At 41.9% G+C, this 24,750-nt stretch overlaps 1 protein-coding gene and 1 long non-coding RNA gene across 3 annotated transcripts; both read right to left on the minus strand.

The window, feature by feature from the left end:
* Positions 1–15,102: 15,102 nt before the first annotated feature.
* On the minus strand, positions 15,103–20,043 carry LOC138962634 (uncharacterized). 2 transcript variants are annotated; one of them, XM_070334532.1, is made up of 3 exons: positions 19,434–20,043; positions 18,524–18,608; positions 15,103–17,294 (listed from the first exon to the last, which is right to left on the minus strand). In XM_070334532.1, the coding sequence occupies exons 2-3, from the start codon at positions 18,600–18,602 to the stop codon at positions 16,903–16,905; spliced, it is 471 nt and encodes a 156-aa protein (XP_070190633.1). In that variant the 5' UTR covers positions 18,603–18,608; positions 19,434–20,043; the 3' UTR covers positions 15,103–16,902. The 2 variants fall into 2 exon arrangements, with proteins under 2 accessions (XP_070190633.1, XP_070190632.1); XM_070334531.1 differs by lacking the exon at positions 19,434–20,043 and adding an exon at positions 18,792–19,067.
* Positions 20,044–21,806: 1,763 nt separating this feature from the next.
* On the minus strand, positions 21,807–23,528 carry LOC138962635 (uncharacterized). The gene is made up of 2 exons (XR_011454567.1): positions 23,465–23,528; positions 21,807–22,861 (listed from the first exon to the last, which is right to left on the minus strand). It is a non-coding gene; the product is annotated as an uncharacterized lncRNA (long non-coding RNA).
* Positions 23,529–24,750: the final 1,222 nt, after the last annotated feature.

Below are 24,750 nucleotides of genomic sequence, written 5' to 3' on the forward strand. Positions count from 1 at the left end.
GATCAACTGCAGAGTTTATGACATCTTCTAAATTTGATAACAACTGTTTCTGTGCACCAAACCCTGTGCTTGTTCTCATTATGTTTGATCGTGTCTGTGCCTGCGAGCCTAGCAAGCACCACGCATATGTTCGGATAGATTCATTGATCCTTTCAACACCTGATCCAGTGAAACCTTTGCCGGTGTCTAATATAAAAGTAGTCCATGCATTGTGGTGCTGTTGTTCTATTGATCCTAACTGTACCTGCACATTTGAAGAAAAAGATGTATGACCTGGCCAGTAATCAAAATTATACCTCCTGTGGACACCCCATAAATATAGTGTTCCCATGCCATGGTTTTTGTCTTGCTTTTGCCTAAAGTCGGTCTTAAAATCTATATTGAATTCATTGCAGAGACGCTCATACACTTTCATGTTTATCCTATTGTTGAATGGGTTCCAGCTCTTTTCATGCGGCATTGGTGCCTGAAGTTCAGACAAGATTCTCCTGCACTGATAGTAAACGTGAAATGTGTACACACACTTTGTCAGTAAGTTTGAATTATTCATGTGGTCTGCATAGGACACTCCACATCCTGTGGTTGCACAGAATATTGCAAAGTTTAACTGATTCTGATAGAACTGAATTGGGTGAGAGTTCCACATCTTTGGAACACTATCATTTTTGATTGGGGGATTTAGGTAAGAATGGAATGGGTCAGGCACTTTAACGCGAATGGATTCTGTTTCTGTTACAGCAAAGTCCAACTCATGGAAAGAAATAGTCTTTGGATTGTAATATGGTCCAGTTTTGTATTTAATGTCTTTGTTGAATTTATACTGAATCATTTTTGTTGTTGAATAAAAAATGTTTATCACACTAACAAATGTGAAGACTGGTGTGCCAGTTAAACTTGCAAACCCTATCAACAATCAAAATGGAGGAATGAAAGTTGCACTGCATGAAATTATGTACAAGGTTACTTGGTATAATATCAGTAAAAAAAAGAATAACAACTGGGTTAGAATTAATGGTAAAACACATTCTGTAGAAGATGGTTACTATGACTTCTGCACTTTAGAGAAAGAATTGTTTGCTCCAGTAGGTATTACAGCGAGTTTAAATCATGCAAGTCTCATTGCTACTCTTACTATGCCCAAAACTAGAGAAGTAACCAGATCATTTGAGTTTCCAACCAAACTCCTTGATATGCTTGGAATTACAAAAATATACAAGGGAACACGTCCCATTGACATGGATGTTAACAGTGTACTGTTTGTTCACATGAGAGAGCTTAACACATCCTATAATCTGTTTAATGATCAGCGTTCTGATCTGCTTAGGATTCTTCCACCGAGTGATGCCTCTTTTTGTAAAATGCACGTGCCAACATTTAAGACACTTCAGTTCAAGGACTTGGAGGAAGGGTGTCATGAATTCCTACACATTGATCTGAAAAATCAAAGTGGACAACCAGTTGATTGTTTGTTTAACATTACATTGGAAATAGTTCTATAAAATATTGAGTATTAAAATGTCGAGTGGACCTACAATAGCTTATCCTGTTGCATGTTCAACTATAGAGTTGAAAGATTTAGCAGACGCTATCGACTTTGAGAGCAATGCTGAAGTTGGTGCAGTGTATGCATTCGAGTTTACAGACACTGGTCATTACAAGAGAAAGGAAATCGACGATGAAAAGAAACCAAGATTTCTCAAACTAGGTCAAATCCGTGATGTTAATGTACCTGATCCAATTGTCGATGACATATACTACATGTGGAAACATCAGAATAAAAAATGGGTACTTAGTCCTGTTATGAAAAAGATTGACTGGGAAATGAAGTTTGAATTTGTGAGTCCATACACTCTTGTTGGAAAAGACGACACATTCCGTAAGTCAATCAATGCTAAACCACTAATTGTTAGCCTTGTTCCTGCGATTAACAGCAGGGGAGAAGTTGCAGTTAAACCTTTCCATAAGAACAACTATCTCATTCACAGAAAACAAAGTGTTGAAAAGGACGCTGACACCATTGTCGATTTTATACCCAAGCTTCCAATAGGGCAGAATGCAACTATGATATTTGATATAGTTGTCAGGAAAAGGGAAGAAACCACAAACACTGTTCTAATGAGAGGAATAAATCTCAACTGGAGACCATTAAATGTTGAAGAAGTCAGAGTATTTATTGCTGTTCAAAAGGATTCTAACACAATAAAAAAACAGACGTCAAACCAAAATGTTGTTGTTAACGCAGATATAAATAATTTAACAGAAATAAGAAGTATTAATCTTACTTATCTTGATTTGATTGCTTTCTACTATACAGATAAGGTGTTAAGCAATGAACAGCTTCAAAGCTTAGCAGAAACACTGGCCAGTGAGAATTAAGATAAATATTTTATATTTTGCATTAAAAAGATGACTAGCAGTGTGAAGCTTTATCCTAATATTGATGAAAGTGCAGCAGAAAGTCAACAATTCAGACTGGCACACATTAGTAATATACAAAAACAACTAGAAGATGAATTAGAAAAATATTCTCGTGCTAGACGTAAGTACTCAACAACTTACAACAGCCTTTCTAATGCCAGCACTGGTTCTACTATCCTTGCATCAGCTGCAGGTGTAACGGGAACAATTCTGTTAGCTACCGGAGTAGGGACTCCAGTTTCTCTAATCCTAGGTGGTGTCGCAGCAGCAGTTGGTGGTTTATCATTTATAGCATCAGCTATAATGAAAAAAATTGTGAAAAAGCTTGAAAAACACGAATCCATTTCCACTCTTGCATCATCAAAATTGTCTAGCCTAAAACTGTCTATCAGTAAAGCACTTGAAGATTCAAAAGTTTCTGACGAAGAATTCAAACAGATACAAACAGACTTTGATGACTACAAAAGTAAGAAAGCAAGTATTCAAACAAAAACACGAGCTGAATATAACAAGCCACTCGATATAGAAGATCTGAAAAAGCAGTTTTTAAAAAAGGGGATTCAAATAGGACGGGAAGAAAAAGTAAAAATAGAATCACTTGTAAAGAGTTAACTATTCGTTTAGACAGTCACATTGCATGTATCAGATATAATTCTAACAGTGAAAGAACATATGAAGTAAAGTTTGTAAATGAGAGAGCGTATTGAGCTTAAGAATGTTGTATAAGAGAAAGGGAGAATGTACGTTCTGGGTTACTGATTCCGACAGACCCGGCATTGGTTCAAAACAACCTTACTTTACTGTATTTTTTTTTTTGTATGGATTTATGCAGTATTTTTCTGATTTTGTCGCATGTTTCATTTTAGTAAAAGTTTAGTCCAGAAGCCTATTTTTGGTTAATGTTTAGGGTCTGTCGGAATCGGTGAGCCAGAACGTACATTCTCCCTTTCTCTATTTTTAATTTTCAGAGCTTGTTTTTAATCTAAATATAACATATTTATATGTTTTTAGAATCAGAAAATGATGAAGAATAAGATGAACGTAAATTTGGATCGTTTTATAAAAAAAATGTTGTTTTTACAATTTTCAGATTTTTAATGACCAAAGTCATTAATTAATTTTTAAGCCACCAAGCTGAAATGCAATACCGAAGTCCGGCCTTCGTCGAAGATTGCTTGGCCAAAATTTCAATCAATTTGATTGAAAAATGAGGGTGTGACAGTGCCGCCTCAACTTTTACAAAAATCCGGATATGACGTCATCAAAGGTTTTTATCGAAAAAAAGAAAAAAACGTTCGGGGATATCATTCCCAGGAACTTTCATGTAAAATTTCATTAAGATCGGTCCAGCAGTTTGGTTTGAATCGCTCTACACGCACGCACACACACACGCACGCACGCACACACTCACACACACACATACACCACGACCCTCGTTTCGATTCCCCCTCTATGTTAAAACATTTAGTCAAAACTTGACTAAATGTAAAAACAAGTCCGAAAACTCATACATTACTTGCTAATCCAAGCGGAACCATTGTTTGCTGTTGCTATTGCTAGCCGTGAAAATGTTCAGTCGATCGTAACAAAGACATCACAGAATATGGATCGATCGTAACGAAGACCCAAACTGTCCCTGTGTCTTAATTCAGCTTCAACGAACTTTTTCAGTCCAGACAAATGCTTAAAATATGAAAGGAAGAATCACCCAGAACATATTCTTTGCTACTAGCTATAACACAGCGAATAAGTAAAAAACTTGAAGAATTTTGAGTCGATCGTAACTTTATGTCGATCGTAACGCTCATCAAACAGGAGACATGAAACGAAAACTTACCTTCCCTGCGAAAGTCGGCCATCCGTGTAGCAAAATGGAGTCCAACTGCGTGCGTGTGACGTTTTTGCTATTTATAACAGCAGCCCCGATACTTCCGCGGTCATTTAAAATAAGTTATTGAATATTGAGCGATCGTAACAAAAAGACATGAAAATTGCATTCAACCTAAAAACTTCTCAAAACTACTTAAAATACTTTTATTTGAAATCAATTGTTTGCAAATCAAATAAAACTTTTTATTTACTGCTGCTTACAACTTTCGGTTGCGATAATGACGTTCGTAGATTCGAAAATCGAGGGACGTATCGTGAGTTCGCTGGAGACACAGGGAGTTACGATCGCTATGGACGTTTTTGACGTCAAATATTTTGCCAATAAACATTTTTTTTTCGTAGACATCATCTTTTCGTGGTAATTTAGGGTACATTTATCAATATTATGGGCACTGTTTCTAACTTGCCGACGGAGATTTCTGGACCGCGGACGAACAAAACACCATGTACGGAATGTCCCACTTTTAAGTCGCCGGATTTGCTCGTTTCGGCTAACATTTTTATTTTTTTCATGTAGGTGTAATGCATGCAAGCTTCTGAAACTGTCTTTGCTATGTCTTTAACATACATGCTTTCAAACTGTTCAGTGCTTTTTGCGATTGAAAGTGCGGTTGATGAACAGTAATGCATGAACATGTCGGCTCTTTCGGCAGACCACGTTTTGGCACAGGCTCATATATATAGACGCTCGATAAAGGAAATGTAGTGCGTCCAAGGACCCGCTCTTTTAAAGTTTAGTGCGTCCCGGGACATGTCTAGTACGTGTTTTCGGCTTCTAGTGCGTATAGGACGCAGGGACGCGCACTTTGGGGAGCCCTGATAATACCATACCTTCACTTGTACACATACCAAAAATCTATTATTTTCTGAATAGTTTTCTTTAAAAAAAATTAAATGAATAATTTGTCCAATAAGTCCAACTCTCAATAATTTGGGGGGGTGTCAAAGTGTAGGAATAGTCTGATCCCGCGTAAGATCTGTGAGACAGTAAGCACAACAGTTTAAACGGCAGAATGTGCCTTTAAATGTTGCCCGCGGTAACGTACGTGCTATCTAAAAACTGTTCAACGTTATCGGTAAATTGGAATGCGTGCTTCGATTTCTAGATTATCTTAGTATTGATGAATCAGTCGTAACCAGGATTATGAGTGCTGATGATAGTTATACTCAATGTTCGATACGAAAGGGTTCTCTCTGTTTTTCGATTTCTTTCTGTGTTTGTCGGTGTGTGTCTGTCTCAGCCTCTGTCTGTTTTTTCTCTATCACGCTCCCCCTGTCTTTTTTTGCTTTATCACACACACACATACACACACACACACACATACACACACACACACACATACACACACACACACACATACACACACACACACACATACACACACACACACACACTCAAAGCTTCTCGTATGGAAATGTTTTTTTCTCTATTGGGTAGCGTTCACTTAAATGCACATTACTTCCCGTGGTAACAAGTCGACTCATCATCTCAGATCTGACAAGATTTTGTTTTGACCACATACCAAACAGTCAACAGCCTCAGTCCTCGCTGTGCAGAGCAGGTAGTTTTAATGAATTAATTTTTTAACCCACACATGTGGCGTTGTGTGAAACGAATATGTGACCCTCCACCACGGAATGAGTCGCATGTCACCTCGCGCGGTTCTGCGCAAGGCTTAATATAGGTCCGGGGTGTGTCTGGTAACAGTGTGAGGGTCCCCTTAGTCAAGGCTTATAACTCGAAAAGTGTTTGCTCTTTTCTAAAACGGTTTTCACCACTGGATAGAGCATCAAAAATTTATGAAATTGTAAAGATATGAAAATCACATGCAAAGGTGACATGCGACTCATTCCGTGGTGGAGGGTCACATATGTAGGCTACAACAAATCGGCCGAAGAAGCAATCATTGTGATGAATTCTTGTAAGTGTTAAAGTGGAAAGATGTACTTGACTCATGTTAAAGCCTGGCCACATCTGAGATGGTGACTGAGTCAAACTATTTTCGTGGCAAGGACTGTGCATTTAGACACAGTCCATCATAGTTTAGTGGCTAGAAGCGCTGACCAACAAGTGTTCAGATATTTTTCTAATTGTCGTTTCTAAATAGTAAAATATGTGCTGAAAACGGTCAGCTATCGCACCATCAAGAAATCGGTTCCCTAGTACCCCTTTAAGGCTCTGGAACCACCCCGGGTGGCAATATCGGGTCGCAACAAAGAGTGTTCCCCATAGCCGGAAAGAGCCTCAACCGTGAAAGATAGAAAGAAAGGTATTGAACAAAAAAGACGCACAACACCAATGTGAACCATTTGTGTTATCATACTTATATTAAAATATTGATGACCATGGAATAAATGGGTTATTTTTAGATTTCTGACAAAAAATCGCGAAAAACATGACAAATTGTCTTTTTTTATAGCCTAAACTATGAAAGATTTAAAGACAAGTATTGAACACAAAAGATAGCAATGGATAATAGCAACAACATTTGCTCTCATTGTTGTACAAAATTGTTGATTGTTTTTTAATACTTTTCCGTTTTTGTGGATTTCACAAAGCATACCAATTAAACGGCAGTCCAGGTAACTCGTCCGAATTTTTGCGGCTAAGAGCCTCAACATTTGAAGATAGAAAGACTATCATTGAACAAAAACTATGGTAAACACTAATGTTAATAACTTTTGATCTCACACTGATATTGAAATATTGATGACCATGGAATTAATGGGCTATTTTCAGATTTGTGGGTACAAAATCGCCCAAAACATGACAAATTGTCTTTTTTCTAGCCTAAACTATGAAAGATTTAAAGACAAGTATTGAATATAAAAGATTAAACGGGATAATAGCAACAACATTTGCACTCATTGTTGTACAAAATTGTTGATTGTTCTTGAATATTTTCCGTTTTTGTGGATTTCACAAAGCGTACCGATTAATCGGCAACCCGTGTCAATCATCCGAATTATTTCATGCTGCGCCAAAACGATTGAAAATGGATAGAATATTAGTGTTTGAAGACAAAAGGCGCACATTGTCATGTTAAGCATATCTTGTTACACCGTATACACATCAAAATCGTGATAGCTCTTGGTTTGAATGTTACAATGTTTGATTTTGTGCAAGTTACACACATTGATACTGACAAAATGTAATGATATTCCAGGACAATATATCCAGCGCGCTCTTTGGGTCCCCAAAACACTGTACATGGTGAGTCCCATTGTGGTGCCAAAGTAGAAAATAATTATATTCACTTTAGCGATAGTCCGCAGTAGACGACATCAAATGACACAGACTGTAATGATAACTCAAAACTCGCCATCGCTTTCAGCAAACGCGTCAAAGTCAACCTCCTCATCTTCTTCCTCGTCTTCCTCGTCATCCTCTTCTTCACAACCACCATCTGCCAGAAGATCGATCAGCGACACAGGTAGAATGGGCTTGAGGCACCACACGGGTTCCAGGACTCCGTCTGCATTTTTCGTCCATCCCTGCCCCTGGTCCTAGGGTTTGGGCCTCTCCAGAATGCCTTCATGAGCACGCTTGTACAGGGCAACGCGGTGGTTTACTCGCTGAATGTGCGGCATGCGGGCTAGATCGACCTTACACTTGGACGTGAGTTTCTCGTTGTCTCCCACCATCTTGCGGAGTAGCTTTCCACGAACGACATCAATTGATTTCTCACGACTGTAATTGTACATCAGGCACGTAAACTCTTCCAACTGCTTCACCACCCGAAGTTTGACATCCCAGTCGTCACCAAGCTGCCTAAACTGATGCCGTGTGAAACTTGGGGTTCCTCTCCAGTTTCTTAAGGGGCCCCACCTTCCCCTTTCCTTTGAATGCACTGGTGCAGTCCTCTCCGCTGTACACATAGAACCCAAGAAGAGTGGCACAGTAGTCATGCCCCAGGGACTCTGCAAGCTCGGAGAGGTTGATCAGTTGCCGATGTTTTCCTGATCCCGTATCCAGGTATACAGTCAACTTGATGGCTTCAGCGTGGTAGATATTGGGAACCTCATGCACCTCTACCTGAAAACACAATGGCCATTAGAACATTTAGATTGGAGTCTTCATATATTTTCCAGTTTAGACTCCAATCTAAATGTTCTAATGGCCATTGTGTTTTCAGGTAGAGGTGCATGAGGTTCCCAATATCTACAGCAACCAGGAAGAGACTGACACCAGGGTGGTGCTGTACCTCCATCATGCCGCAGCGCTGGGATACAAGAACGCTGTGGTCAGAACCCCGGACACGGACATCTTTGTCATTCTTCTCTACCACGCTGAAGCCATCAAGTTGACTGTATACGGGATCAGGAAAACATCGGCAACTGATCAACCTCTCTGAGCTTGCAGAGTCCCTGGGGCATGACTACTGTGCCACTCTTCTTGGGTTCTATGTGTACAGCGGAGAGGACTGCACCAGTCGTTCGTGGAAAGTTACTCCGCAAGATGGTGGGAGACAACGAGAAACTCACGTCCAAGTGTAAGGTCGATCTAGCCCGCATGCCTCCCTGCCAATCTGCACTGATGCCGCACATTCAGCGAGTAAACCACCGCGTTGCCCTGTACAAGCGTGCTCATGAAGGCATTCTGGAGAGGCCCAAACCCTAGGACCAGGGGCAGGGATGGACGAAAAATGCAGACGGAGTCCTGGAACCCGTGTGGTGCCTCAAGCCCATCCTACCTGTGTCGCTGATCGATCTTCTGGCAGATGGTGGTTGTGAAGAAGAGGATGACGAGGAAGAAGATGAGGAGGTTGACTTTGACGCGTTTGCTGAAAGCGATGACGAGTTTTGAGTTATCATTACAGTCTGTGTCATTTGATGTCGTCTACTGCGGACTATCGCTAAAGTGAATATAATTGTTTTCTACTTTGGCACCACAATGGGACTCACCATGTACAGTGTTTTGGGGACCCAAAGAGCGCGCTGGATATATTGTCCTGGAATATCATTACATTTTGTCAGTATCAATGTGTGTAACTTGCACAAAATCAAACATTGTAACATTCAAACCAAGAGCTATCACGATTTTGATGTGTATACGGTGTAACAAGATATGCTTAACATGACAATGTGCGCCTTTTGTCTTCAAACACTAATATTCCATCCATTTTCAATTGTTTTGGCGCAGCATGAAATAATTCGGATGATTGACACGGGTTGCCGATTAATCGGTACGCTTTGTGAAATCCACAAAAACGGAAAATATTCAAGAACAATCAACAATTTTGTACAACAATGAGTGCAAATGTTGTTGCTATTATCCCGTTTAATCTTTTATATTCAATACTTGTCTTTAAATCTTTCATAGTTTAGGCTAGAAAAAAGACAATTTGTCATGTTTTGGGCGATTTTGTACCCACAAATCTGAAAATAGCCCATTAATTCCATGGTCATCATATTTCAATATCAGTGTGAGATCAAAAGTTATTAACATTAGTGTTTACCATAGTTTTTGTTCAATGATAGTCTTTCTATCTTCAAATGTTGAGGCTCTTAGCCGCAAAAATTCGGACGAGTTACCTGGACTGCCGTTTAATTGGTATGCTTTGTGAAATCCACAAAAACGGAAAAGTATTAAAAAACAATCAACAATTTTATACAACAATGAGAGCAAATGTTGTTGCCATTATCCATTGCTATCTTTTGTGTTCAATACTTGTCTTTAAATCTTTCATAGTTTAGGCTATAAAAAAAGACAATTTGTCATGTTTTTCGCGATTTTTTGTCAGAAATCTAAAATTAACCCATTTATTCCATGGTCATCAATATTTTAATATAAGTATGATAACACAAATGGTTCACATTGGTGTTGTGCGTCTTTTTTGTTCAATACCTTTCTTTCTATCTTTCACGGTTGAGGCTCTTTCCGGCTATGGGGAACACTCTTTGTTGCGACCCGATATTGCCACCCGGGGTGGTTCCAGAGCCTTAAAGGGGTACTAGGGAACCGATTTCTTGATGGTGCGATAGCTGACTGTTTTCAGCACATATTTTACTATATAGAAACGACAATTAGAAAAATATCTGAACACTTGTTGGTCAGCGCTTCTAGCAACCGTACTATCAGGCATTGCCTACTGATTCAAGATTCGTGCAGCAGACAGACAGAAAATACCGCAGAAGGTGAGATGTGGATCTTGTGGTTGATTGCACCAATCATAGACCTATATACTGGTCCCTGCACCAATACACTCCACCCACACGCGTTTGCCGCTGTTCAGCTTCAGAACGACACGGGCGCAGCTTTTTTTTCCGTTCATTCTCCACATCGTCCACCACGATCTCCGACGCAGTATGGGACATATTTGAAGCATTCAACAACGTTACTCGGAAAATTGACACTTAAAGCGTAAGTGCCTGAACTTGGGATGACCAGCGTGCCTGTGATCGGGTCTAGGGTGTTGTCGACAACAGTTGGAAACGGAAAGTGGTTATCGGCGTTTTTCGTCAGGAGGTCAGTGGTCGCTTTGAATGTTAACGATACCAACTCTGAAACAAACCAGGCATAAGTCATGACAATCGTTCTAAAGTGGAAACATCGATACTGATCTCGTATTAAAGTTTAACCATCCCCTCTCTCCCCTTCCCTCCCTCCCTCTCTCTCTCTCTCTCTCTCTCTCTCTCTCTCACACACACACACACACACACACACACACACACACAGAGTTCTACCCTTGAACCTGATTATATACCTTTCAGCGTTGTCAACAGCGTTTGGTTTTCACACCGTCATCCCGGCAAAATATGCTGTCGGGTGTCTGTTGCTGACTCACGTTTCTCAGTTCTGGGTTGTTCAGTTTAGTGCAGTTCGCTCGAGTGGTCGTCAGTTTCAGCTTATGATGTGGATAGATGTTTACATATCACACGAAGGGTCTCCAGTAGCCTAAACTGTCGTCTTCACTAAAGCAGGGAAAATTACTTCTGTTGATGTGATCTAAGAACTTCGTTCTTTCTTTATTTGGTGTTTAAAGTCGTTATCAACCGTTCAAGGTTATATCGCGACGGATCTAAGAACTGACCCGAAGGAGTTGTCGCAGTGCTGTCGGTTCACGGAATTAGTCCTGACAAAGGAACAGTGTCAGTTTCAGTTTGCGATAAGGGACACAACTCCTCCACAGTTTTTACGGAGTTAATCCACAGGCGCTTGCTACTGGTTTATGACATTTTGCAACCGTTAAGTTAATAAAAAAATAAAAATAAAAAAAAGTCACTATCATCACATGTTTTTCCCATTAACGTTCTTGCCTATTCAGTATAGAGACATAGTGCTTGCTGCCTCGCGAACCCGAGAAAAATTCCCATATTTCTCTTTGCATCGCTGGCCGCAAAACCCCTCCGCGCGGTGGTATTCCCAGACACCTCGTACTTAGGTTGTATTGCCTAGTCACTAGTGCTGCAGAACGCGAACGCTTCCGTTCATAACATAAAATTATCAAGTTCAAGAAGTGAGGATGTATTCAGTCGATTTCGCTTTTAAGTTCGTCTGTGCACTGTAGAGTAGACCTGTCCCTAAAATCTTTTGTAATATAACATCACGACGTGCTACTTTGAATCATCGTTATCGTTAAAATGGGATTCGTCCTTCGATTTTGAGGTTGAGTTGAGTATTGACATATCAGTCTTGGCCCGGAGTACGTGTGCTACTTTCAGTGTTTACAAAGCAGCATGATCGCCGTAAATCCATGTGTCTTTGCTTGTCCTTGACCCTCTATTTATGTTCAGTCTCTCGAGGTTTCTTTTTCTGTCCCTCCCATTCCATCTCGCACACGTGGTACACACACACACGCGAACGCAAATGCACACTTACAGAGTTTTGATACAAGACATCTGTATTAGGGGATATTACATTTTATTTTCTAACGAGGGCTACACAACAAAACGTTTTGGTTGAAGAATACACTTATTTCATGTGAAAGCATTACCAGAAAGATAACTACTAACTAACAACGAAAAAGAAAAGTAAAAAAAAGTAAATGCAAATATTTGATAACTTTGCGATGGTTTATTGGACAGTTTACGTTCAAATGAAGGTGTATATATACCGTATACTCAAAGCTTCACGTGTGATGGAAATGGTTTCATCTAATGGGAAGGAATCTGGTAAAGGCACAGTAGTCCGTACTTCCGCCAGTGAAAACAAGTCGACGCATCATCTCAGATCTGACAAGACCACAGGCCAAGCAATCAACAGACTCAGTCCTCTGCGCAGAGCGGGTAGTTTTAATGAATTACTTTATGAGCCGACAGTTTTGGCATTTTGTGAATGGAACTAATTCATAAAAAAAGAACATAAAGTAGTCAGGCTGACGATTTTTGGTATACGTCAAAGTAGATGGATGTACTTATCCAATGTAAAAACTTAGCCAGATCTTAAATTATGGGTCAAAATGTTTTTATGGGAAGGACTGTGCCTTTAAATACAGTCTACCAAGCAAGGTCCATCACTGATTCAGTTTAAAGATGTGTGCAGACGACAGACAGAAAAAAAAGCAGGAGGCCGGAGGGGCAAGTCACCCACACAACACTCCACCCACACGCGTTTGCCGCCGTCCAGATTCAGAACGACACGGGCGCAGGTTTTCTTCTCGTTCAGGACAACCGGGGTCTCCACGCCGTCCACCACGATCTCGCAATCCGCGACAGGGCTGTAGCCTGCACCGTAACCTGGAGCCGGCACAATTTTGACACTCAGAGCGTAAGTGCCTGACCTAGGGATGACCAGCGTTCCCGTGTTCGGGTCGTACTGTGCGTTCAGGGAGTTGTCGACAACAGTTGCAAACTGAACGTGGTCAGCGGGGTTTGTCATCAATTGGCCAGCGACAGTGGTCGCTTTGAATGTGTATGGCACCATTTCTGAAACAAACCAAGCATATTCCTGGCAAAATGGTCGTGAAAAAAAGAAAGAAAAAAATTCCTGCGTTTAGAACTGTACCCACGGAATACGCGCGATATAAGCCTCATTTTGATTGATTGAATAAGGGTGACTGATCAGGTATCACATCTTAACCATCAGCCTCCCCCCCCCTGTGTGTGTGTGTGTGTGTGTGTGTGTGTGTGAGAGAGAGAGAGAGAGAGAGAGAGAGAGAGAGAATCACACACACACAAACACACACACACACACACACACACACACACACACACAGGAAACCCTCCCGATCCCCTGACACGCACACGACACCCTCCAACAAACACAAACAAAAGAACAAACAAAACAAACACCACAACAGCAACAACAACCACACACACACACACACACACACACACACACACACGCAAACAAGCCTACCTCAGCGCTTTCTTCTTCTGTGATCAACGGGATCCAGTCGCTACTGAGCCAACGAGCCACACTCCAATCAGCGTACGTATTCAGTGTCAGCCTGGTGACTCGGTCAGGACTCCTCCTTTTGTTTAAACCAGATACTGTTGAGAGCAGTGCTCTTGGTGTCATTCAAAAGATGAACAGACTTCTGAACAATATCAATATAATGCTGATTTACGCCCACTTCGCAATCAGCGCTATCCAGGTTTTTTTCCTGCCTTTTATGGATACAGTGGAACCCTCCTTTTAAGACCTGCAGAATCTCTGAAAATCAGGTCTTAAAAAGAAGGGAGTCTTAAAATGGCGATAAATTTACCAAGGCTATGAACAAAAAGTCTGAGAAAAGAGGGTCTTAAAAGGGAGGAAGTCTTGAATTGGGGGGTCTTAAAAGGGGGTTCCACTGTATCTTTTTTTCCCGGGTCATTACTTTTTTTTAATAGGACACATGTCACCGTACGGACGTCGTTATCGCTTGTTGACAGTACAAATCGATCTGCTAGTTATCAGTTTGTGTTAGTGGCTGAACGAATGGCTTCAATGTTTGGACAAGGTAGAGTGTGTTGGTCCGATTTTTATATTCCTACGTCCTTGCTTGGTGCGGATCCACATTTAACAGGTAACACAATATCATTGGCCCTTTTGTTCGAAAAGAGCTAATGGATACATCAAATGACAGCGACGAGAGTAAATGTGGCGAACAATAGCAGCTTTAAAGAACAAGAACAAGAAAAAGAACAACAACAACAAACAAACCAGCACCAACAAGCACCAACAAGCACCAACAAGCACCACCACCGCCACCATCACCACCAACAACAACACCATCACCACCACCACAACCACAACAACAACATCAACAACAACAACAACAACAACAAACAACAACATCAACGACAACAACAAAAACAAAAGCAACAGCAAGAAAGACTTAGTCGAGCGACACCTTGCGGAAAACAGCGTATGCGACTGTGGTGATGGAACAGAAACTGCAACACACGTCTTACTAGAATGCCGTTTACACTTAGCTGCAAGAAACAACACAATCAACAAACTAACCAACAACCTCATACACACAGATATTCTACTTCATGGAAACCCCTCCTTGCAAACAAAAATTAACAAAAAAATCTTTTTAACAGTGCAGGAATTTATTGGACAGTCCGGCCGTTTCGAACAGATAAACATGTAAAGTGAAAGGAAAATCGATACGTCTACTCGTCTCTCTCTCTCTCTCTCCATATATCTCTCTCTCTCTCTCTTTCTCTCTCTCTCTCTGTCTCTCTCTCTTTCTCTCTCTCTGTCTCTCTCTCTCCCTCTCTCTCTGTCTCTCTCTCTCTCTGTCTCTCTCTGTCACTCTGTCTTTTTCTCTCTCTCTCTCTCTCTCCCTCTCTCTCTCTCTCTCCCCCTCTCTCTCACTCTCCCCCTCCCTCCCTCCCTCTCCCTCCCTCCCTCTCTCCCTCCCTATCTCTTACTCGCTAACACCATAAATATTATATAATTATGTATTCTTAAACGGATTTTTGTTTTGATGTACAATTTTCATTCAATTTTCTTTTCATGTTTGCTTGCTTTTCATTTAAACTGTACAATAGCCGCCATTTATATGTAATTTTCTAGACTTGAAACTGTAAACACCACTATAAGCATTATGCTTGTTGTTGTTTACTCAATATGCGTTTTTTTGTAAATAATGCACAAACGTTGAATAAAACAGTTTAAACCAAAAAGCAACAGCAACAGCAACAGCAGCAGCAGCAGAGAGAGAGAAAGAAAATAGAGCAGCAGCCGCAGCAGCAGCTGCACCAACAACAACAACCAAAGAAACAACAACAACAACAATTGAGCAACAACAATTGATGGTGTTACACTTTAGGATATCGTGACCTCCAACAGAGAGGCCAGACTGTCGTAAGAAACAAAGGGGGGGAAACACTACACAAACATTCCGGTGACTGTAATCGTAAACTTAAATTTTAACATTACTCGTACCATTACAGAATTCATCTAATAAGATAAGTGATATCGCCATACTCGTATTTTCGCCGGCGCACATTTTATCACCTTTGTCTAAGCAGTTTTTATTGTCAGTCATGTACATGAAATGTCCTTCCTGCGTAAACGATCATGTTACATGTACTCCACCAGAGAGCTTCCCAGGCTTTCACATGGGTGTCAGAGCATCCTTCCACTTGATCACACACCTAGAATCAAAGGCCTGGCAGTATTCAACGTAGAGCAAGATTTTTTGATGAATTAACTGTGTAAGTGACACGCACGTTAACCCGTGACAATAATTCAACAAGAGGAATCCTGATCACTACAGTCAATAAAAAAAGGTTAAGGAGATGTTATTCAGTCCTGTGAGATTATTCTCATGAAAAATAGGGTTGCTTTTTCTCCGGGACTGAGAAAACGAGCTGCCACACAACACGGCCCATGATGGGCGCAGTCACTGTGGCGTGGTGGTAAGACGTCGGCCTCCTGATCGGGAGGTCGTGAGTTCGAATCCCGGTCGCTGCCGCCTGGGTTAAGAGTGGAGATTTTTCCGATATCCCAGGTCAACTTATGTGCAGACCTGCTAGTGACTTAACCCCCTTCGTGTGTACACGCAAGCACAAGACCAAAGGCGCACGGAAAAGATCCTGTAATCCATGTCAGAGTTCGGTGGGTGATAGAAACACGAAAATACCCAGCATGCCTCCCCCGAAATCGGCGTATGCTGCCTGAATGGCGGGGTAAAAACGGTCATACACGTACACGTCCACTCGTGCTAAAAACATGAGTGAACGTGGGAGTCTAAGCCCATGAACGGAGAAGAAGAATATAATACGGGGCTACTCCATGTACTCTTTTATTCTGTAGGCGTGTGTTCATGTTTCAAAGCCCTGAGACTTTTATTGTCAACTTGGGGTCTTCATCGCGAGCATGCGTGCCCACGCAGTGTTCGCCGGACGCCGAGGAGTATCTGCACACATTTGACTTTTTGAAATATTTTTTTGTTTTTATTTTTCTTTGTCTTTACACCTGTTCCTTGTTCCGTTGTGCTCTCACGCCGCCCCGTCCCTGCACTCACTGCTCCAACCACCTCTGAATTTCGTTCCGCTGCCAGACTTGTCGATTTTACTTTTTGAAATATTAACAGCTTTTGTGATTCCAGCGATGCACTAGCTAGGGTCCAGTATTTTGACAAGACAAGTATAATGCCAACTTGAGACATGGCTATGTTCCAAGACGCACGGCGAGTCCATCGATTGAATCGGTCAACATTCGCGAATCAACGCTCCGGAGAAGGTCACTTTCCCGCCGTAACCATAGCTGGGTTCACTGACGCACACGGTCACTCGTCTCCCTTTGTCCAGCGTGACCACAGCTCGAGCAGTCCGTCCGCTGCTGTTAAAGGTCACAGGAATCTCCACTCCCTCCACTTTCAGCTCGAAGAAAGCCGCCGAGTTCTCGTCTTTGCCGTAGAAAGATCCGTGGATGTTGACGTTGAAAGCGTAAGTGCCTGGGATCGGGACGACGAAGACATCGCCGTGCTTTCTCAGTCCTTGGCCCACGTTGCACGTGATGTTCGTGAACTTTAGCTGCGGTCCGTACTTCTGACTGCTCTTCAGCGGCAGCTCTGCTGTGAAGGACACTGAGGCTCCGATGTCTACGAAATAATTGCAAGACAAAAGGTTTTGGCAAAGGAGTGTATATATACTATATATAGGTACAACATGGTATGAGTAGTTCTGGGTGTTATATTATTTCATTTGGTTTGAAGCGTGTTTTATTCGATTTTGTTGCATACAATCGTTTCACGTATACCCCAAGCTATTCCACCCTGCGTACTATATGCAGTAGAAGCCGAATTAAATCACGTACTAGAAATGTATTGAGGGGGTGTCGGGACGCACTATACCTAGAAGGAGCGGGTCCCAGGACGCACTAAATTTACGTTATCGTGCGTACCGTAGGTACTGTTTTCAGACTGTAGTCGTCAGCTAAGTCTAGTGCTAGCACAAATGCCATTTTCACCCGTGAATAACATCCAAAGAAGGCTGAAGCCGAGGCAGATGTAAGTGCCCCGACACACTTTTGTGTGAGTGCATATCAAGTTGCTGAAATGTCCTTCTGGAGTGTTCCGATCAAAAAAGACACTTCATATTACAATACTCGTGATCTCAATCTGTGATAAATACACCGGCGGCTTTGGGCCTCCTGGAGTTTTAGACACTCTATAACTCCGCTGAGGGGGTCTAAGGACCCTCTAATGATTCAAAGAGGGGGCCCCGAGACCCTCCAGGTGGGGCGTCCGAGGTGAGCCCTGCTTATATATATTTCATGTGTCGTTATTAACACGATAGACACTCAGTGTCTCGTACGCGCGTGTAAGTAAGCAGAGTAACAGACAGGGGCAAGTCAGACAGACAGACACAAGCATGTACGCAGACACTATCACATAGACACACTGACATTGATATAGACACAAACATATTGTTACAACACACACACACACACACACACACACACACAAACACACACACACACACACACACACACGCACGCACACACACACACACACACACACACACACACACACACACATACATACAGAAACATACGAACTCACACACACACACACACACACACACACACACACACACACACACACACACACACACACACACACACACACACACTTAACGGACACACAATGTGATGTGGAAGAACTTTTATTTTCAGTGGCAAAGACTTCTCAATACGTGACAGAATGACCCAATACAAAAAGTAGGTTTTTTTATTCGATTGTTTGAGTCTAAGCCAGTCTAGGCATAGCGATTGCTGCGTTAAAAGTAAAACCTTTAGTAAATTTGAAGAATCAAGTCTCTCCCTTACCTGTTTGCGTCGTTGTTGACACTAGAAGGATCGGTGAAAGTAGTTTGTCATTCACAGCTTCTCCACTGGATACCTCCATTTTCACCTGTAATATGTGAGGGTACGGATTTATGAAATAAGATCATGATATAATGACGAGAACGGAAAAAATCCGACACCACCACCCTCCGAATAAAACAAATCAAAACAAGAAAGCCTCCACTTTTGAAAACGTTATACATTCTCACACAAATTGGAAGTTAATAGTGACAAGAAATGTTTCACCAACTGTGGCAGAAGTGTGTTGCCTTCGCAGGACTCGCACGTAACGGTCAGGTTACACGCCTTGAAGTCACACTACTAGTGAAAAGGCGATCTCGCACAAAGAGATTTTCGGGTCGTAAGCGTCTACTATACAAACGTCGTTGCATTTCTTGTCAAAGCAAAGAGCTGATAAATAGATTTGTGTGCTGTCGAATGGGCATGTATATAGATTCTTCGGAGGCGAAATAAGAGTGACAAGAATCTTAACATTATATTATCACACACACACACACACACACACACACACACACACACACACACACACACACACATACACATACACACACACTCATACACACACACATACACACACACACACACATACACACACACACATACACATACACACATCATCAAATATTTGAGTGAAAATCTTATACGCGCTCACATCGATTTGGGAAGCTTTTGACAACTAAGGCTTCCTGACTCGAACATACATAGGAACATTCACAAACAAAAACAAAAGAAGCTCATAATTTATTTAGAAATTAAATAATCTGAAAATACGAACAGCGTTTACGATGCAACGAAAAACAAATCTTGTCTACAAGCAAATTGACAGTTCTGTTTGTGTGTGTATTTATCTTCTTAAATTAAGCTTACATACCTTTTTGACCACCCCGTGCTGCCCCAAGTGCTTTTGAGTCTAGACACTTAACGATTTCAGCTTAGGCCTAAAAAAAAAATAGGTGTGGTTACGGTAACCCGACCTACCCTATTTTTAGGGGACGATCCTATAACTTTTTATTACATTTCTCAAAAAAAAAAAAAAAAAAAACCGAGTGCAAAAAACGCAATGAAAGCGAAAGCGCCCGTGTCGCACACTTATTTCTCTGTCAAGTAGGTTTAATTTGTACACATTAGAAAAAAAAGTTAAAAAAAAAAAAGTGATTGCCTACCTACCTACCCTATTTTTTTTGGCTATGTTACCGTAACCACACCTATTTTTTTTTTTTGCCTTATATAGAAATATTGCAGATATCAAGATCCGGCTTGCATTCTCTACGGTTTAAGGCTCGATTTTTCTGTGTAGAATAAAGAAAGCGGGCATTGTTTGAGACTGGTATCGGCTTGGTGTACTGGATCAGTAGTTCTGCCTGCCCGAATGAGTTGTGTTGAGAGTGAAACAGTATGGTGATAATATCGAAGAACAATATGTGTGTGTGTGTGTGTGTGTGTGTGTGTGTGTGTGTGTGTATATATATATATATATATATATATATGTGTGTGTGTAGGTGTGTGTGTGTGTGTGTGTGTGTGTGTGTGTGTGTGTGTGTGTGTGTGTGAGGGCGTGACAGTGCTGCATCAACTTTCACTGAAAGCCGAATATGACGTCATCAAAGACATTAATCGAAAAAAAGGAAAAACAACAAATGACAATCTAAGGATATCATCTGGAAGAATGTAATGTAAAGATGATATCCTTAGATTGTTTTTGTTGTTTTTCCTTCGTCAAAAGTTCGTGAGTTCCGACCTTCGCGAGTTTGTTGAAGTGGTAACGTCACATCCCGTCACGGTCACCACTTTACAATTTCGGTCCAGATCTACGCGAAGTTCTTCGTGCGCGTTCGTCTGTTTTTCGAAACAGGGATGACGAGTAGTGTTGTATATGACGAGTCTTTTTTATCGGAATATTCCAGACATCTGAATATGCTGGGTACACAAGCAACACTGAAAAAAATTTCCGAAAAGCGAACCACACGCGACACTGGCACACGGCAGGATATGTCGCCCGTCGACTCAAGTTCTGAGTTTTGTGTGGGTATCCGTGTTCATGCACTAGGCCTCCTAACTGAACAGTTTACAGATGCACAGTCCACAGAAACGTTGTAAAGATATTAAACTTTAACACTGCGCACATAAAACATATTTTTAACATTATGAAAAGGACTAAAAGTACTCACGAAGATTGCTGATTGAGGTTCGTCAAACACGCCTTTTTCACCACGAAGATCCCGGTCTTCGAACAAGCAGTGGTGGGCGCGAAAAACCAAGCGCATGCGCATTGAGGCACAAAGTTAAAAATAGAGAGGAAATCCCCACCACCGACGAATGTTCGTCTGACCATAGACCAAATAGCCTGGACTGCCAACTCGTCACGTGACCCTTCGAGGTTACGACCGGCTCGACTTTCAGGGGCGCATAGCGTCCGGTTAGAAATACTAAAAGGCCAGCGAGTCGAAGACAGTGAGAAGAAAGCTCGCTCCAGTTATTTGTGACAATGGGAGGTGACAATGAACTGGATTTTCCAAAACTCCAAACTAAACTTAACAAAACTCATCGAAAAACATGTTCCATATGCACTTTAGCTGAGTTTATTTTAGCATTTTCAGAACTTACCTCGGCAACTTCGTCCATGTTTACAATCGACACCGGATATGACATCCCCCACATTTTTGAAAGGCCATGTAAGCGTAGGTTCCTACATGCGAGAGGCCGCTACCTCGTAATAGAGAGAAAGAGCGGAGAGAGAGCTAGTTGGCGGTCCAGGATAAATGGTCTATGGTCTGACGAAGGTTGAATCTGGATGTCCCTGGTGTCATGAAAACTGGCACGGTTGGCCTAGTGGTAAGGCGTCCGCCCCGTGATCGGGAGGTCGTGGGTTCGAAGACTTTAAAATTGGCAATCTAGTGGCTGCTCCGCCTGGCGTCTGGCATTATGGGGTTAGTGCTAGGACTGGTTGGTCCGGTGTCAGAATAATGTGACTGGGTGAGACATGAAGCCTGTGCTGCGACTTCTGTCTTGTGTGTGGCGCACGTTAAATGTCAAAGCAGCACCGCCCTGATATGGCCCTTCGTGGTCGGCTGGGCGTTAAGCAAACAAACAAACAAACAAAAGTGTCATGAAAATCGATCAATTCGTTTTCTCGGAATCGGTCTACACACACACACACACACACACACACACACACACACACACACACACACACACACACATACAAACCCACAAACCCATACCCACAAAAACACATACACCATCACCCTCCTATCGATTCCTAGTCCAAGTTAAAACATTTAGTCAAAACAAAAAAACAAAAAGATTCTACAGCTGCGACCAATGTGGAAATATACAAGTTTTGGAGGTATTGTCATTCTTGTGAATATCGAAGAAAATAAAAAAAAATGTCGAGTTCCCACGGTTAATGATGAATCACTGATAATAAAGAGCGGCATACACTTTTCATGGTTCAGCATATGCTATCAAGACTGCAGGCTGTCACTCCATGTACCGTTAGAACGGCTGAAAAGAGCAGGCTTTCCCCAGTTTGGTCGCCTCTCATGCCTAAAGCATTGGCTAAGGCCCCCGTCACACAGGTCTACGGCTTTACGAAGACCTTGCCGATAAATCCGATCTGAAAAAAGTTATCAAATCGGGGCATATCGCCGTCAAAATCCAGCACATGGCAAATAAATAAAAAAAATACATCACAACCGTACTGCTCCACGGCCCGGCTACCCTTGTTTTGTGCAGTTCAAAATAAGCGTAGGGCCCAGAGAGCGTGCAGCTTCGCGACCTAGCAAATCCCACCCCGACCAAACCACGCTCATGGAGATCCTCCCACGTGTGGCCCACGATTGGCCACGCTCTCGGACACTTGTCCATCATAGAAGAAGCGGCGTCTATGTGTGACTGAGGTTTAAATTTCGTGGATTAAAGTACCCGAAAATGTGAGGGGAGGCGTATAATTGGGAAATTGTTGTCCAGCATCAGCCCAGACACTGACGGTCTTTCCTTTGTCTAGCGTCAGAACTGTGGAAGCCGTCCAGTATCTCTTGTCGTCCAAAGAAAGAGGTATTTCCACCCCGTTTACACGAAAGCGCAGTCTCGTGACTGACAACGTTTTCTTGTCCGAGCGGATGTTGATAGCGTACGTCCCTGTCACAGGCACGACGAAGACGTCACCTCTTTCGCTCAGACCTCCCCCTTCGTTGGACTTGATGTATGGAAAGGTGAGCTGGTTTAGTTCTGTGCTCCTCCGTGAGGAAAGATCACCGAGAAAGACAGCTTCAAACGACACTGGTTTTGTTCCCTTGCCTGCAATAGACCACAGACCATATATGAAAAGACTATGTGGAAAGCACGTACTATAGGAGCTGCCTAGCGGGATTGGCAATATGACCGCGTTCCTAAGTGCACAGACCGGGCGACTGTCACGTGTGGAGATACTTTCTAGCGATTGATCAACAATGTCACGTTTAGCTTGCCTCAGTTTTTTGCAAGGAAAAGCAACTCTTCCGAAAACGTTAAAAACCCTGACATGGTTATTTTCACAGCACAGCTATGCGTACCAAAGACACACACACACACACACACACACACACACACACACACACACACACACACACACACACACACACACACACACACACACACACACATACACACACACACATACACACACACATACCCACACACACACATACACACACACACACACACACACACACACACACACACACACACACACACACACACACACACACACACACACACATTCACACTCGTGTTCAAACACTAAGAATGGGTGGTCAAAACAAGACAGACAGATAGACAGAACTTGCGCAGACGAAACAGACAATGAAAATGACAAGAAACAACATTCATAACAGGACAAGACCAAAAATATTATCCACCCACCTCGAGTCTGCTGCAACGGTGCCCCTGATCTAGCCATGACACAATTGTGACACAGTGGACGCTGCAAAAAGTGTCGCATGGGTTGAGTGGTGGAAGTCAGCATTACACCCTTGGAGAGAGAGAGAGAGAGAGAGAGAGAGAGAGAGAGAGAGAGAGAGAGAGAGAGAGAGAGAGAGAGAGAGAGAGAGAGAGAGAGAGAGAGAGACACACAGAACTTTATTTTACAAGGATACACTGCAGATTTAGGGTTGGACCTCTTCTTACAATCCGTCTTCGGAACGACAGACACACAATACAAGTTACACCAACACAGACACACTAAAAAAAGTTTAATTTCAGGCACCAATACTCACATGTTTGAGATGGTGGTGGTGATGACACATTCATTCACAACATAAAGTATACATGATTATGAAAAAATTACACATATAAGCAAGGCCCAATAGAGAATAAATGATGAGGATGTGTGTATAACTGCAGTAACACTGCAAGCACAACTGATCAAATATACAATACACTCCGCTTATCAGGGGGGGGGGGGGGGGTGATCAGAAAAATTTTAATCATAGTAATGTGAAGAGAGAGAGAGAGAGAGAGAGAGAGAGAGAGAGAGAGAGAGAGAGAGAGAGGGGGAGAGAGAGGGAGAGAGAGAGAGGGAGGGAGAGAGAGAGAGACAGAGAGAGAGAGAGAGAGAGAGAAAGAGAGAGAGAGAGAGGGAGAGAGAGAAAGAGAGAGAGAGAAGTTTTATTTGTCTTCTGTTTTGTATGAAAAGTATGATGCCACACCTGTTCCATTGATGAATCAATGTATATGGAACAACATGAATATACAATATAAACATAAATGCCTCTTTTTCAAAGATTTTATTAAATGTCATATTTATCATGTAAAGGATGTCATGAATGAAATCGGTGACATGATTTCATTTGAAGAATTATGTCAAAAGGTTGCTTATAAACCAGCCAGACAATTTGAGTATAATGCGTTATGTACAGCACTTAAAACAAAACTGATTAACGCATTGCCATACCGATATGTTCTGTTGCAGGGTTCGACTCGTATTGGTAATATTACACCAAGGGAAATAAGAACTGTTTTGGTTAATTTCGAGGTACAAACTCCGAGCGCCTGTTCTTTTTGGCAAAGAAAGCATAATGTTGTTCTGGAATCAAGACACTGGCTGTTAGCTGTTAATTGTACAAAAGAAGAACGACTGCGTCTGCTTCATTGGAAAATTTTACACAGAATTTACCCAACGAATATTTTACTAAACAAGATGGGTTTAT

This window comes from Littorina saxatilis, linkage group LG3 (genome assembly GCF_037325665.1).
Source record: "Littorina saxatilis isolate snail1 linkage group LG3, US_GU_Lsax_2.0, whole genome shotgun sequence".
NCBI classification, from domain to species: domain Eukaryota; kingdom Metazoa; phylum Mollusca; class Gastropoda; order Littorinimorpha; family Littorinidae; genus Littorina; species Littorina saxatilis.